The following is a 15692-nucleotide window of genomic DNA, read 5'->3' on the forward strand; positions in this document are numbered from 1 at the left end:
GACACAAACTCCATGCTGAATTTCACAGTAGCTAGTTCCAACATCTTGCCTGCTAATGAACAGTAATCATTTAATGGATTTATATGGCAGAAATCATGTTCATTATATGGCTTCAGCAAATTGCATCGGGGTTAAAAAAAAAAAAATCTTAAGTGTAACATCGCTTTCTGCTCCTTTCTGGTGTAAGATATCAAACACTGGAATTAAAAAGGCAATCTCTCCCAGTAATAATGCTGCAGCAATCAGGCAGGAATATTGGTAGTGCTGGCTTTAGGATCTGTAATGAGGATTTTAGGAAGATGAAGGAAGCCAAACACCATTTGTATTATCAACATTTTAATGACATTTAGTATGTCACAATAATATATGATGATAGTACATCACTATCTGGAAAATACTTAAATACCTTCCAAAAATATTTGAGTAGTAAACCTCATCTATTTCCTTGAAATCTAAAGGAGAAAGTGGAAAAAAAAAAAAAAGGGGGGCTGCAAACTTACAGATAAGGTTGCCCTAAACGTATCCTCTATAAACAATAGGAGTTAAAATAGAGCACCAACCTGTAGCAGAGGAAAAAAAAAAATAGGTTTAGTCTATACAAGCCTATCTGTACAGAAGTTTTGGTTTTGATGCATTTGTCAATATAGTTAAGATGCATCTATCCAGCAGAACCTTGAAGTAGGTAACTCTAGAAAACTCTATAAGCAAACACCATTTAGACATCTTGTTTTCATACTAAAACTACTTGTTTGCAATAGATTTTTTTTTAATATGTTAAAGCAAGCCATCATTAGCAGCTTCACTGCTAGCCAAAAGGACAGCACTCATGCAAAACAGTTTGAAGCATTCATCAAGATTAAAAAAATAGTTTTGTTACCTTCATGAGGTACTATGTAGTTACAGAATGTGCTGATTTTAGTTTATTGCACAGGACTGCCCACTTGCAAAATAGGACAGAAATCCTGCAGAAAAAATATGTTCTCTAATATGTACTGCCAAACCAGTGCAAAAACATTCCTGAATAGAAATTCATTTAATTCAGAATAACATACTCACTTTGCATTCATTGCCCCAAGATTAAAATTCCCTTTCTTTTGAAATAATAGCTCCATTCAAAAACTGCTAATGAAGAATAATTCACAGCAACATTTTTTTTTTCTCATCACACACCACAAACTGTGTTCCTTGCTTGAACAACATTCAGGAAAAATAAGGTAATCCAGACCTGGTTTAACAGAAAAAAATCTGCCTTTTTTTTTTTGAGACACTTAACAAGAAGGCCTAAAACCAGGGATAAGCACCACCTGTGGACGTGCTCAGTGCAATCCAAAAGTAGACACATGACATTGGCAAGAAAAGATGAGAAACCTCTCAGAGGTATCTATGAATTCCCTTTTCAAAGATAAATGGCTCTAGCCTAAAATACTGTCAACCCACACCTGCAATTAAATACTTCACAACACAGTTTGCCATTTTCATTTCAAAGCATCTTTGCTTTTTATTTTAGTGAGCTGTCAGAAGAAGTCAGTGTATCATTGAAGAACCTACCTCAGCACTTTTTTCTTGTAAACTCAATGGTAAACAGCAAAGGTCACTGTTTCTGAAATATATGAATAACAGCTGACTACAAGGTTTGAGAGTAAAGGCACCTTGTGTTGCCACCATTCCCAACTCTTTTGCCAATCCACATAAAATCTTTTCCCTCCCACCTCAGTACTCAATCCCACCACAAAAAGAGAATGTGGTTTTCTTTTGGCATGCCATGCCAGGCCAGTCTTGATGCACTCAATTCAGCATGAGAGATTTTTTTCTTGCCACATAGTAAACAATTTGTTAAATGCCAATTTTGATTGTTTTAACATATCCCAACTATTGCAACACTCTGTAAACCATCTCATTATTCAATATTCAAAGCCGTAACACTTCTCAGAGGCCATTATTTGCTTTAATATCAAAGTCTGCAAAAAATAGGAATTAAAAACACCTTTAGCTCACACTACTCTAAAATGCTTAACTTTCTGCTTCTGACAGTTTCTAAATGAAGAAGAAAGTGGCTAAGCACAAAGATTTCATATATATATATATATGTATTTATTAAACTATTTTCTATTTCACACACTTCTTTGCAGTGTTTCAAAGTTCTTTTTTTATTCAGCAATATTCTTCACAGTATTTCTTGCCTATAAGGAAAAGTTACTAGCTCATTTTCAAACTTCCCACCTGATTTCTTCATTTCTAAATGCAAAGCACTCAAAGCAGTTATGATTGTTGCCCTCTCTTTGTCAAAAACAAATATAGACCCTGAATTACACTGAGACAAAGAGCAAATGATGAAAAACCACGCAATCAACAGCCCTGATGCACATGCTAGATATCAAGTGGAAAGTTATATGGCAGCAGCAGCAGTTTGGAGAGCAGAAATTCAAACCAAACTGTACTACGAAGTGCAGTCAGTAATAATAGGAACCACAAAATAGGCACTACAGAAAAGCACATGACAATGAAAAAAATACAAACACAGAAAGCCAAGTTTGACTCTAGTTTGACAACTGAAGCGATTAGAATACAGACCAAGTACTGATCATACAGTGTCCACCTAGTAAAAAAACAAGTTAGGTACAAGAACAAGTGATGACTTAGTAATAACTCTGACTACAGAGATATTCAAAGATGAAAGAAACAGAATATTAAAAGCAAAATGACCCAGTACATCTCATAAGGCACAGAGAGGATCCTTCCATTGGGTCGCACTTCTGTATTTTTCTCAGCGACCTACTCCACACACACAAAAAAAACCTTCCCCTTAAATTGCCCCTCTCAGAATCGAGGTTGAGAACAGCTTTTTAAATGACTGCTAACTTCTATGAATCCCCACCAAACATTAGTCCCCTTTAATATTTCAATATTTAAATGACTACTTACATCTGAACTGCTGGCAATCAAGTCTTGGACTGCTTTCACAAAATGATACTCATCTATTCAAGCTTGTTTTCTTGATCATACAAGAATACTAAGATTCTCCCAGTAGTTCAATTAGGTCATGACTGAAGTCAAAGTTAACACTAATACTTTAAAACTAGAATTTTTATGTCATTTCATTAATGTTTTTTGTATTTTATTTGTTACCATTTGTTTCTGTGCCTGCATCTGTGTTGAGTTCATGACTTCCTATGCCTTTTACAATGCCAAATATACTGTAAGAACACAAAAAAGAGAGTCTTCAAACATTTTAAGAACAATTACTGAACTCCCATTACTTTGTCACAAAGCAAAAAGGACATGAACTTTTACTGTATACATACCTTAGTGATGCAGGCAGCCTATGACATTGAACCCATCCTCCCCCCACCTTGCTACTCCCTCCAAATGATCTATAACCATCTCCAAACACCAGGAAGCTGTTTGACAGACAAATGGAGCATTCAGCCACTTAGAACAAGTAATACAGTATATTTAAAGACGGTATATCAATGTTGCTTATATTCCCTAATATTTCATTGTGATTGCTTTTTTTTTTTTGACAGATACTGCTTCAAAAATAACTCCAAAAAAATAAAATATTTCTGAAACTTAAGATGAACAAAATATATAATAAAAATTTTCCTTGAAGAAAGTAGGCAGAGAAGAGTGGGATATTTAGCCTTTTTGCTTAACAATGCTGAATAAAGCAGCCTGCAGACACCCTCCTGCTGGGACCATCTATTATTAACAAGCACATTGTTACAGCACTGAATAGACTGGAACCCCACAGCCCGAAGAGATGCCCCAAATGTCATTTAATAGAAGCACTCAACTTCTAGTAGACAAAATATAACAAAGTAGGTAAAGTAGACATGGAAAGATAACAGGGAAGGTAACATGGCACAGAGTGCATTTCCAGGTTAGGAATTTAAGGTCCAGGTGGCACACTGTAAATCATTTCTGAACATAAAATGTTTGTAACCTTAAGCTCAAGGAATATTTCAGACATGGTAACTATGTATTCCAGGGAAAAACAACTTCTCAGCATCAAAAGTATGGTTTCCCATTACCCAATCCTCAGCCATTTCTCCATTTTGATGTTAAAACAACACACAACAACAATTACAAAGTTACTGCTTCATGTACAGAAAGATATCTGTACAATCTGTAAAAAGCTATTTGTCTCATTTTCACACCAAAATGTAAGTATTCCAATCAATCGCCTAACTATATAAATGCAATAAGTGTGTTTTGTTGTCAGAATTTTTTAGCTGCAGTTTTACACAAAGTATTATCTTGTGGCCACTTATAATATGGCAACATCCCCTCCATCATCACACATCCCTGTAAATATGTAATTTGCTTTCTTGCTAATTAATACGTGGCCTTTGCCCGGCCTTCCCCCAGCCATTCTTCCTTTCCCACAAAGGAGACAAAGAAGTATGTCAGACAACAAAAATAGCAAAGCTACTGTGACACTACATCCCTACTGCTCTCATTTCAGCAAATGCTACCTGAAGTACTCTGTTGGGATTTTTTCTTCTTTTTTGTTTGTCAGACACCATAAATTTAAACTTTGCTGGTTTCAACGAATAATTAAATTTTCAAAAAGTCTAAGTAATTAAGACTACCAAAAATTAAAATTGAGTAAGAAGTCAGCAATTATAGACTGCATGTATTTTACCATATCTGCAAGGGACTCTAATTAAGCACATATTAATTGCCCTAATCTTCTTAGGCAAGTAATAAATTGGAAGAGCTGATTAATGCACTGGATTTAGTTCAGCTTGTTAAATCTGACACCCTGGCAAAGGAAGACTATCTTGAAAAGCTCTTTTAGCTAAGTAATTGGAATTTTACTCTCAGTAATTTGCCGTGCCATAATAAGACCTATTCAGTATATTGACTCCTCGTCTTTTTTTTTTTTCAGAATACATGTTAGTTATATTTAAACAGTACCATTATGCTCCTCATAAAGATTATGAAAAATTATGACCTTTGACCTTTACTGTCCATCAAAACTCACTTTCAGTCTGAACACAAATTGGTGTATTTCCTTGTAGGCTATAAACCCTAATTAATTTTAATTCTAGAAGCAGCTAATAACATTTTATAAAGTCCATACGGACACATTAAGTGCTCCATACAGTTCATAAAGGCAGCAACTAAACCAGTTTTCAGTATAACCAGTTTTCCTAACTGCTAACTACTAAAATACATTGAAACACCATTCTCCAATGAACCTCAATCTTTCCTCTTCTTTTTATCTATTTACACAAGCACTTATTCACTTACAGGTACTCAATCACCTGGCAAGGGAGTGATAAACATTTTTTGATAGCAACAAAACCCGATCAGTCATTAAAAAAAAAAAAAGATGTTTGGAATCCTCCAGGTAGGGATTTTAAAGGTCTGATTTCTCTCCAACACACTTATTAGTCAAGACTGAAGCACTTGAAAGAAGAGATGCATCAAACTTCACCTAAAACTAAGCAGGTGTGGAAGAACAAATAAGAAATCTTCCCTGATTAGGCAGAAATCAGCAAGTATAGAAGAAAATTTTTATATTCAAATGTCTTGAACAGCTCCTTATACATCCTAGAAAATGCAGAAGTGTATAAAGCCTTTCATATGAAGTATCTCAGAGTCATACAAGTTGCAAATCAAGTTCAGTTTGAAAAAAACATAAATATATATCACTCCCTTCAAGTTTTTATTCTTTACTCCTCAGAGCTGACACTTCATATTTCTGCTCTAGAGTCTATAGGCTCCAATCTCTAAATCTAAAATCTGTTACTCTTCTGTTCACAAAACCTAGTATGCATACATCTTGAAAAATCAGTCAATGTGAGCCTAAAACCTATCTTTTGTTCCTTAAGTGAAATGCAGTCAGCTGACCCTTCATTTTAAGCATCAAAATGATCTTTCACAACTGAGCCATAATAGTTACTGTAAACGAGTATCAAAAAGCTGATCAGAGGATGCTAGGGAACTGATAAGCCATGAAATGAGACATGAAGGTGCCTCAAAGAATTACAGTTAAACTAGGATGTCTCTCATATCAATATTTCCTGTCTATTCTGTGTGATGCAGTACAGATAGTACTTATCATTGGATAAACAGGTGGCAGACAACTTCCACTTTCATTCTAAGCAGTCTTCTGAAGGAAATAGTGCTTCATGGTCATGATGAAAAGCCCAAATAACCTGCTATGTCTTCCTTTCGTTGGTTGTGTATGACTTGCAACAAAAGGTTCTTGGCCTGATTGAGGCTGCCTGTACTTTTACAACTAATTGTAATTAGTAAACCAGCATTTTTCTTGTTGGTGATATCAATCATTCAAAATTCTCAGTCTGTTAGACTGCCTAAGTTGAGGCAGGTTTACACAGAGAGCCATCAAGAAATTCCACTCCTGACCCCGAGGTCTCAATACCTTCAAGGCTTATAATCAAAAGTCACTCTCACATTGAGAGAAGCCCTCAAATTTCAGGATGAGCATAACAGAAAACAGACGAGAACTGGAATTCTAAACAAATTCGTGGCTTCCTAAGCAGTGTTTGTCAGTTCACTGCTGAGCTGTATTACCTTAAGTCTAAAGTATGACAACTACACAGTTTGTACCTTGTCTCTTTGTGCACGCTGCTTGGGAAGATAAAATAACACCACTCCACCCATGGCAGAATACAGGCACAGTTCAGTATTGAACATGGAAAGCTACTGCCTATTATTTAGGTAAAAGAGAAATCAATTAAAGTGAATGGTGAGAGTTAAATGCCCTTGATAAGAGGACAAAATTCACACCACAGGTTGCATTTAACTCGTCAAGAGCAAAGGCCCAGTGACTACAAGTTCTGGTCTGGAAGGTGCAGGGTTCCACCTCAATTGAAAGAACTGTTTAGTAACTGGAAAAGCATAATAAATTCATATTTCAGTATTAACTGTTTGTATTTTTATAACATGTCACAAAAAAATTATCTGAAATACAAACTAAAGTGTGAAAATAATGAGAAGACTTCAGATGGAAGTGATGAGCTAGATATGCAGATTCTGGAAAGTATATTTTCTGGGAAGTACGTACAATGGAATGAACCAACTGAAGGCAGTAACACCAACACATTTATTACCACACTTATTAATGATTACTTTCAGTTCAAGTGATTACAATTTCTTCTGCGAAACTGAAATTACATCAGAAGACATTCTCCATTTTGTAGAGCAAGTGTGAAGGTAGAGACTTTGCATTCTCCCCTACAGACTTCGTAACAGAGAAAACAACCCCAAACCATTGTTTTTTGTGACACAAAGAATTTTCATCTATCTTCTCAGCACTTTTTTTTTTAAACCATCTTTCTCCATATTTCTCCAGGCAATACAAAACTTAGTTTCAGCATTTTCTGTCAACATTACAGCCTAAAATCCTGACAAGCACATGACAAAGTCTTGTGTTTGAAGATGCTATGTATTTAAATTTTCATCATATCACACGTTCCAAATGTTACAAGCATACAAATCAAATGTATGTTCTTAATCTTGCCAAAGAGCTTTCTAGAGAAAAAAAGAACACCTACAAGATTCCCAGTTTTTAACTGACTTATCTCTCTTCTTCTGCAAGTTTCTGAACTTCACAGTCTTTTGGTCCTTGAAATTGAAACATGGAAAAAAAAAGTTGTTTAAGGAATTTCCACAGAATTCTTTAAACACAAGTTTTAATTATGACTGTTGTTTGAGTAATATTTGTTAATTACAGAAACCAATAAATACTGTTCCCCTTTCACCAACTTCTTGTGGATTACATAAAATGCTAAGAAACCATACTCTAAATAGACATCCGATCTATACTAAAAAGCAGTTTGGCTGAAACACTTCTAATACTACCTAAATTTTTCAGTTCTTGCTTTTACTATAAAGTAGCAAACAGAAGACTTCAGTACACTTTACCTTAATTGTAGCTGTCCTTAAAAATGGTCAATGCTGTAAGAGTTTATTCTATTTTTTAATCTACATTATTATGAAAACAAATCATTCCAAAAAAAGGTATAATTAATACTACACTAAGGAATTGAGAACTGTTTGCCTCTGAATTTTAGTCATTCTCTTCATCTTCCTATTTAAGACATTTGTTTTAAATCCTTGTGTTTTAGGTATCTGGTGGATAATAAGATGACATTTTAGTTAAATTTCATGCCAATACATAACATTGTTAGTTTTAGTAGAACTAATGAAGGACTTAAAGGTAAAGATTTTTAATCTATTTTTTGAATCACATAGGACTTATAAAGAGACCAGGAAATTTTCCCTTTCAATTTTTCAGGTTCAAACCTTTAGACCAGCTGGGTCAAATTTACAATGGGAGGGAAGGAGGACAACAAAACACCACCAAAAAACTGGAGGGGCTATGGGATGAAGGAACTAACAGATCCTAGCCTTGAGTTCTCTCCAAAAGAAACTTCAAACTTATACAAGTTATACACTAGAGATTCAACTAACATATTAAACATTTGAAAGCTTTCACCTGAACCTCTAACATACCAGTTCACTTCTGTTTCATCCTTTTTTGTTTTGCACATTCTTCTGAAACTTATCTCTGTGCAGGTTTTTCTCCTCCCTCTTCCCATCTGAAGCCTACTTAACTGAAGCCCCATCAAATAGTGTGTAAAATAATCACCTGTTTGATTACTTGACAGCAAATTTACTTTTTGGTATGACAGACTGATCTCTGAAGGAGTCGTTTTCATGTTTTGGTTTGGCTTTTCTTTTTGCTAATGATTCATCTTACCTCATCCTATTAACTGGTAAACGTGCACATGTATGATCTCTAGCATGCATGTACCCATACATCTCTCAGTATTTAAAAGACAATGTTTAGTATTCTTAAGAAAACCCAACAGTACCACATTTTAAGAGATATAACTCTTTTGATACTTCACAATTTCCACAAAGAAATTAGAGACCACGACAAACCTCACTGACTTCTACATCACCACCAAGACATGTTTCCACAACACAGAACTACAGGTACAAACTTTCAAAAACACATCAAAACAAATAAAATGCATACACAATTTCCCTCCCAAAAGTGGGATTCAAAGAACAAACGTGACAGATGCCAACCATTTATATTAAATACACCAGGGGACATAGCACCCTTAAATAATGAAAGAGGTTACAAAAGAACCTAAAAGGAAGAGAAATCACTTATGTGTAACAAGAGCAAGAAAATTGTTTGGCAGAGGACTTTCAAATGAGTATTTCCTGTATATTATGATCCAATTACTTTGCTGTACTGCAAAATGAAGACGAGTAATTGCTAGCAGTCACAATTTCAACAAGAAGGAACGCAATTTTAAAAATTCACTATACAAAATCATGATTGAAATTGTACTTTGCAACAGAATGTTACATTTATACAGTCTTCGGATCCAACAACCCATCATAAACTTACTTTTGTATTACATTCTGTAAGCTGAGCATCATACCCAATTCACTTTTCATCTTTTCTCTGTTGGCACGGCACTCTGCCAAATAGCGGAGAGCCTAAAATAAAGAGGACAAATCAGCAATATTTCCAGTACATTATCGTTCATTTTTATCAGTTTGCACCCACAAAACATTCACAATGTCACCTCTAGTAAGAAGACACAGAATATTACCACCTACTGTGAACATTAAGAGTTGCTTTATTCTCAAATACACAGAAAGCACAGACCGTCTAATCTACAAGACAAGGTTGAAAGACTGGGTTTTCTCATTCTAAGAGAATCTAAGGGACTATCTAACAGCTTCCTACAACTACTCATAGAGTCTTTAGAAGATGGCTAAGAGAAGCTTTCCTCTACAGCAGCATACAATGCAACAAGGGAAAGCAAACACAAATTGCCATTTGTGAAGTTTAGATCAGATCTTACAATAAGCACTACGAAGGTAGTTCAACACTGGAACGATGACCTAGTGGGACTACAGAATCAGGGACAAATCTAGAGCTGACCTGAGTGCTGGTGACAGTCCCGCTTCAACCAGGAAGCTGAAGGGAATGACTTCCAGAAGTCCCTTCCAACCAACACCTTTGTATTCCGAGATCTAATGCAATTCTTTATACACAAAGCATAACTTCCATCAGTTCTACGGACTCACCCAGTACTAGAAAACCATCACCAGGAACTGAGCTCTACCACATTGGTAAGTTTCTAAAAACTAATTGCAATACTGGATACATTAATAGCGAAAAAGGGTTATAATGTTTAAAATACCTATGATGTTGAAGTTATTCATCACTCCATGCACATACAAGAATAAGAACATAGAAGTACCACTCAGCTGCTTAGGTTACTGTTACCTAAACTGGGAATTAACACTTATTTGTTGTCTGTGGATTTGTTTATTTGTCAATAACTCTTTGCACAACTTCACATTGCTGACCCCAGACAACTGTTTACTCCTAACATAATACTCTTCCAGTTGAAATTTCAAGTCCTTTTCATGAGACATCTCTCTATGCTCAGTGCTGACAGCCAAACTTTTATTAGAAGAAAACTTTTCTTCTTCCAGAGGTGTATTTTCATTGTACTTCAATCTGCTTTACTCAAGTAAGTGCAAGAACTGCAGACACAGAATCTTGGGATTCACAAATGTAATGTGTTATAAAATTAGTTTTGTGATAGCAAGGTTAAGCAGCACTCTAGTGACTTAAATAAAGTCACATAATAGCTATGCTGCTCACTAGCTGGTTTAAAAATAACCTGCACCTTAATACCTTCAAAGAATTAATTACCCATCTTTCCCTCTAAATCATCTTTAGCACACACTAGGTAAAATTCAAGACCATTCTACGGCCTTTTCAGAAAGTCTGCCTGCTGTCTGGCATGACACAAACTCTAATTGTGATTTCTGCAAGTTCCTGATGAGGATCAGTATCTAGCTTATAAATGCTGTGCATTTTCTTAAATAATTTCCAACTACGGGCAAATAACAGAATGATGTTTTTTGACTATAACTTCTTTGTTAAGGCAAGTACCTTTAACAGTGGGAAAAGTTTCTCAGATTTTTAAGTTTGTTTAGGCAATTTAGCAAGATGTAATGTTTTTATAAAGAAACTCCCCTTAACAGCTAATTAAGAGTTAAAACATAAGCAGTCTCTCTTCCACCTATTATTTACTTCTTTCATACACAAATGTAGTTTCCACTAAAACAGGACCAAAGACAAGTTTGTCAGAACAATTTCAGTGACGCGGCTTTTCAGCACAAGGAACTCCTACCTGTTTTCCAACTCCATGGGAGATGCAAACGTCTGCACCTTCAAAGTCAGATCATTTACACTTCTAAACTGCAGCCTACTGAAGCATGAGACTACTATCATGCACTTCAGCTCAGCCTCTGTTCAGCAAAAATACTCAACCATGTCAGCCTTCAGCTCATAAATAATTTCAACCTAGTCAACAGGCCTATCTCCATACTTGAATGCAAGCATACTGTTGTAAATCTTAAAACATCAAAGGTGTCTTTTATCATTACACCTGAAATGGTAATGCAGTTGCTTAACCTCAGAGTCTGGTCTTTGAAAATTTTAGTCCAAATTTTAGGAAGTATTATCACCTGGGTCACTTCTGATTTTGATTTAAAACATTCAAAGCCTTTTAGCGTGTAAAACATACCACGAAAAAAAAAATGCAATCCTGGAATTAAACTAGAGCAAAAAAAAATATACCACTTCTTGATCAGATCAAAGAAAGGACTGAGCTGAAACTGGATCTGTGGAAGAAAGCACCCTCCCTGAAGGATCCTACAATATATCAAAAAGTTAAATATGGATTTATTATGACTCATATTGATTATTTATAATTTCCACTATTGGAATCACAGAATGAAGCAATAAACAATTTAATATCAGTGCTGCACATCCTTTCATTGGGTACAAACTTAATGGAAAATCATTACATTTAATGATTCCCATTCAAATAGAAGCACCTTTCTGAATGGATAGCTAGAAAAAAACAAAAATTGACATTTCAGAAAGGAAAAATGTCAAAGAAGGAGACTATAAATTTGTAGATAAAAGCTACAGAATCTAAGAAGTTCAAGAACTCATGAACAAAACTAGCCTGGATAGCAGGCGAAAACTTGTCTCCATAAACTGCTCAGTTTCTGACCGCAGCCAGGGCCCTGGAATATCACATGGTTTCCTCTAAACCCCGATTCTTAATTTACTCTACCTGTAGGTTGTCACTAGATGGAAAACCACAACTGTCTCCTATTCCTACCAACTAGATGTCTAGACCACACAATTTCAGCAACATCCAGGGGTGTGGAATCACACTGCAAACTGGACTAGCCCTCACAGATCTGAGGAAGTTACTTCCTTTTGTGTAGGGTTAATTCTTGCAACATGACCACAGATTCATTACCAACTCAGGCAGTGAGAACATGAAGAAATGAAGGAAAAGAGACTGAGACACCCAACCAAGATCCTCTTTTAAGACCACAACCTAAGGAACCTACATTTTAACGAAAAAGAACAAAACATTCTCAAGAACCATAACCTCATCTCAAAACTCTTCTAGTGAAGAGCATTTAGAGTCTGGCAAAAGCTATGGCAACTCTAACCTGAAAACCCATCAGCAGGACACTTATCTCCTGGATTATGGGGCCTCCTTCCCTGAACCCTGAAGAGTATCAGACACACTGGAGTCATTCCAAGAAGTTCATTAATATCCATTGTGAAAGCAAAACAAAATGAAAAATGAACAATTTTGGCATGGGTTAAGTATTACTGGTATAAAAAAATAATGTATAATTTCATGTAAGAGCCAGAGCTCTTGATTTTTTTTTAGTTTCACTTTGTTTAAAATTCAATAATGATATAAATATGGAAAAAAGCATGACACGTATGAATAACTTAGAAGTCTCCTTGTGAGAATTAGACTTTTTAAGGAAACCTTGACTTTTATTTGTCCTGTTTCTAAGCATGAGATACACTTTTTAAAGTTAGAATTTGGATTTAGGATGAGAAGTTAGGACTTGAGTGTTTATGACTTAAAAGACGAAATGGACAAAAAGTGCAACAAGCGGGATTTATTTTTTTTTTTTTTTAAATCCTATGAGCATGGTGAAATGCTGCAACGGGGTGTGTGAGAGGTTACAGAATCTCTAACTGGACACAACCCTGAGCTGTGATCTAATTAGTCAAAGTCTGATCACGGGACCGGACTACGTAACCTCTGGAAGTCATCTCTAATCTAAATTACCCTGTAATTTATGACCCTTTTTTTATGTGAATGTCAAATCAGCGTTTGTATTTTTTTAAGATGAAGCTCCACAGCTTCATCTTAAAAAAAAAATAAAAATCTTAAGGGTGCTTACCTCCCTCCACAACAAAAGTGAAACAGCTGTATTAGAGGAAAAATGCAGAGCACGTTAATCTCTTCCAACAACCATGGATTCCCCTGGAATAATGCTTCACTGCTAAACAATTTTTGAATTGCATGTTTCTCTTTAAAAAGTGTATAAAGAGCACTTAACATAAAGGCTCTATCTTTTACAGTTCTCACTTCTTTAAAGACATAGTAACAAAGTTGCAAAGCATCCAAAGGACATAAAATTTATCTCCAGAATACTCACCAGGAGAGCTGAATGAACAACCGGAGGGTTGGGGTGGTCCAAAAACAGGATGAGACCTGGCAGACATCCTTGGTCCTGAACGATAGCCCGCCTGTTCAAGGGGTCAGCTGCTAGATCTCGGAGCTGGTTCACTACGGACAGCGCGTCAGGCTCCTCACTCATGGTAGAATTCATTTTTCCTACACCACACGTACAAAATACCTGTTGAAGAAAATACGTATTAGTAATGGTTATCATCAGTTAAATCACAGGTGAGGCAAGAATACAAGTACACTGGGTTATTATATGTGTAAGGGTACCAAAAAAGTAACAATTCATAAGGATGGGATCTAAATTTCACATATAAAAAATATTAATAATATTTTGACTTGTTTCCTTTATATAATTTTAGACCAGTCGACCTTTACAGGAGTACATACCCATGTATATATAATATATAAAAGTATATTAATATTTTTACAGTACTAACAAAGATTTCCAGGAAACCCATGGCTTTCTCACAACTAGGCAACCTACAAACACCCTTCTGTATAAGCACATGTAACACCAAAATCTGTATTTTCAGAGTGCCTTTAGCGATGATCTCATTTTACAGAAAAATAAACCAAAAAAAAGCCTACAAAAGATTAACCCCGCATCAGGCAGCGTGATCATTACTTTTTTAAAATCTGTATTTACCAAGTGACTAGCATAAGACCATACTCACTCAAAGGTAAAAAGGTCTTAAGGCATTTTTCGTAACTTCTCACTAGTTCACCTTCAATAAAAGGGGAACAACCAGGTCACGCCTCGCTCCAATCGAAGCCCAAGCCACATCAATTTCAAATGAGACACGTTAGCTTGACAGTCTCAGATTCCACAGCTGTTTTAATGAAGAGTAACTACTCTACAGGCAACAAAGCACATGTTTACTCAGAAGAGAAGGTCTGCACCTTGGTGCAAAGGAGCAGTTTGCTTCAAAGGGCTGATCATGTGCTTCTGAAACTACTGAGCACAAACTGTGGTCCTGATGTTGCCATAAAAAAAAAAAAAATCACTTGTGTGAGTTTGTAAGGCACAAAACCACAAATAATGGCGTATTGTTAGTTTGTGTTCTCCTTTCTCCTCTGCATAAAAATAAAAACAAATTAAATTTGGATCTGGTCACACACTTTTGATGTAATTTCCCAAACAAATAATATAGTGGAAGCATTATCTGTAAACAACCATAAAGATGCATTTTGGTAATGATAATTTCTGGCAGTTTAACATTGGGGGGAAAAAAAATGCTGATTTCTGCATCACTGGCCCTACTTTCAGGAAAGCAAGTGCTAATGTGAAAGGTCGATGGCTAACCTCCAGGTGCATTTTCTTGACTACCATAATGCCTAAAGAGACAAATTGGAAACTACAATTCCATCCAATAATACTTTGTATTTTCAAAACAGGGAACCCGAAACGTTTATGAACTCTGTACCAAGTTCAGCACTGCCTACATCCCACAGCTGAGAAGTGAACTTACTTAGAGCCTAAAACTCCTGTCCATTGCGAGCCTGCTGCTAACAAAAGCCTCCGACTTCCAGTTTTGTGCCCTGTGCATCGCCTCCTTCCCACCCCTCTCCTCTCGCTGATCACCCCCGTTTGCTTTTATCTTTCCCAACCCCATAAAAACACGCCCAGCTTCACCCAGACCCCCCTCCCTATGCCAATTAAAGCCCTTACTTCTCCCCCACCCCCACCACACAATTTAAGCGCGCTGCGCGCCCTGACATATTTTAAAAAATACATAATTAAGCCATTTTAAAAGTTTTAGGGAATTACCGAGATCCTGGAGGCCCCCCGAGGAGCCCCCCCCCCCCTTTCCCGGGCCCTCACGGGGCGCTGAGGGCGGCAGCGGGGGCGGCCTCCCACTCCCGCCGGGCCCCGCTGCGGGCCCGTTCCCCCTTCCCGGGGTCTCGGTGCCCTCCCCCGGGCTCCCCCAACCCCACACGGCCGCCCCCCCCCCCCCGTACCGCCGCAGGGGCTCAGCCCCGGGCCGCCATGGCCCGCGCAGGGCTCCGGGCGCCTCACACGGCCCCGCTCCGCTCCTCTCCGCCGCCCGCCCGCCGCGCACGCACCCCGCGCCGCCGCGCCCGCCCATT

General features: G+C 37.0%; 1 protein-coding gene across 1 annotated transcript in view; it reads right to left on the minus strand.

The window, feature by feature from the left end:
- The window catches only part of ARMC1 (armadillo repeat containing 1), a 30013-nt gene extending 14367 nt beyond the window's left edge, over positions 1-15646 (minus strand). Inside the window, exons 1-3 of the mRNA XM_032181395.1 lie at positions 15564-15646; positions 13573-13773; positions 9404-9495 (exon numbers count right to left, since the gene is read on the minus strand). Coding sequence (XP_032037286.1) covers positions 9404-9495; positions 13573-13746 — 266 coding nt within the window. The 5' untranslated portion in view covers positions 13747-13773; positions 15564-15646. The remainder of the gene's footprint in view (positions 1-9403; positions 9496-13572; positions 13774-15563) is intronic.
- Positions 15647-15692: the final 46 nt, after the last annotated feature.

This window comes from Aythya fuligula, chromosome 2, assembly GCF_009819795.1.
Source record: "Aythya fuligula isolate bAytFul2 chromosome 2, bAytFul2.pri, whole genome shotgun sequence".
In the NCBI taxonomy this organism is placed as follows: Eukaryota; Metazoa; Chordata; class Aves; order Anseriformes; family Anatidae; genus Aythya; species Aythya fuligula.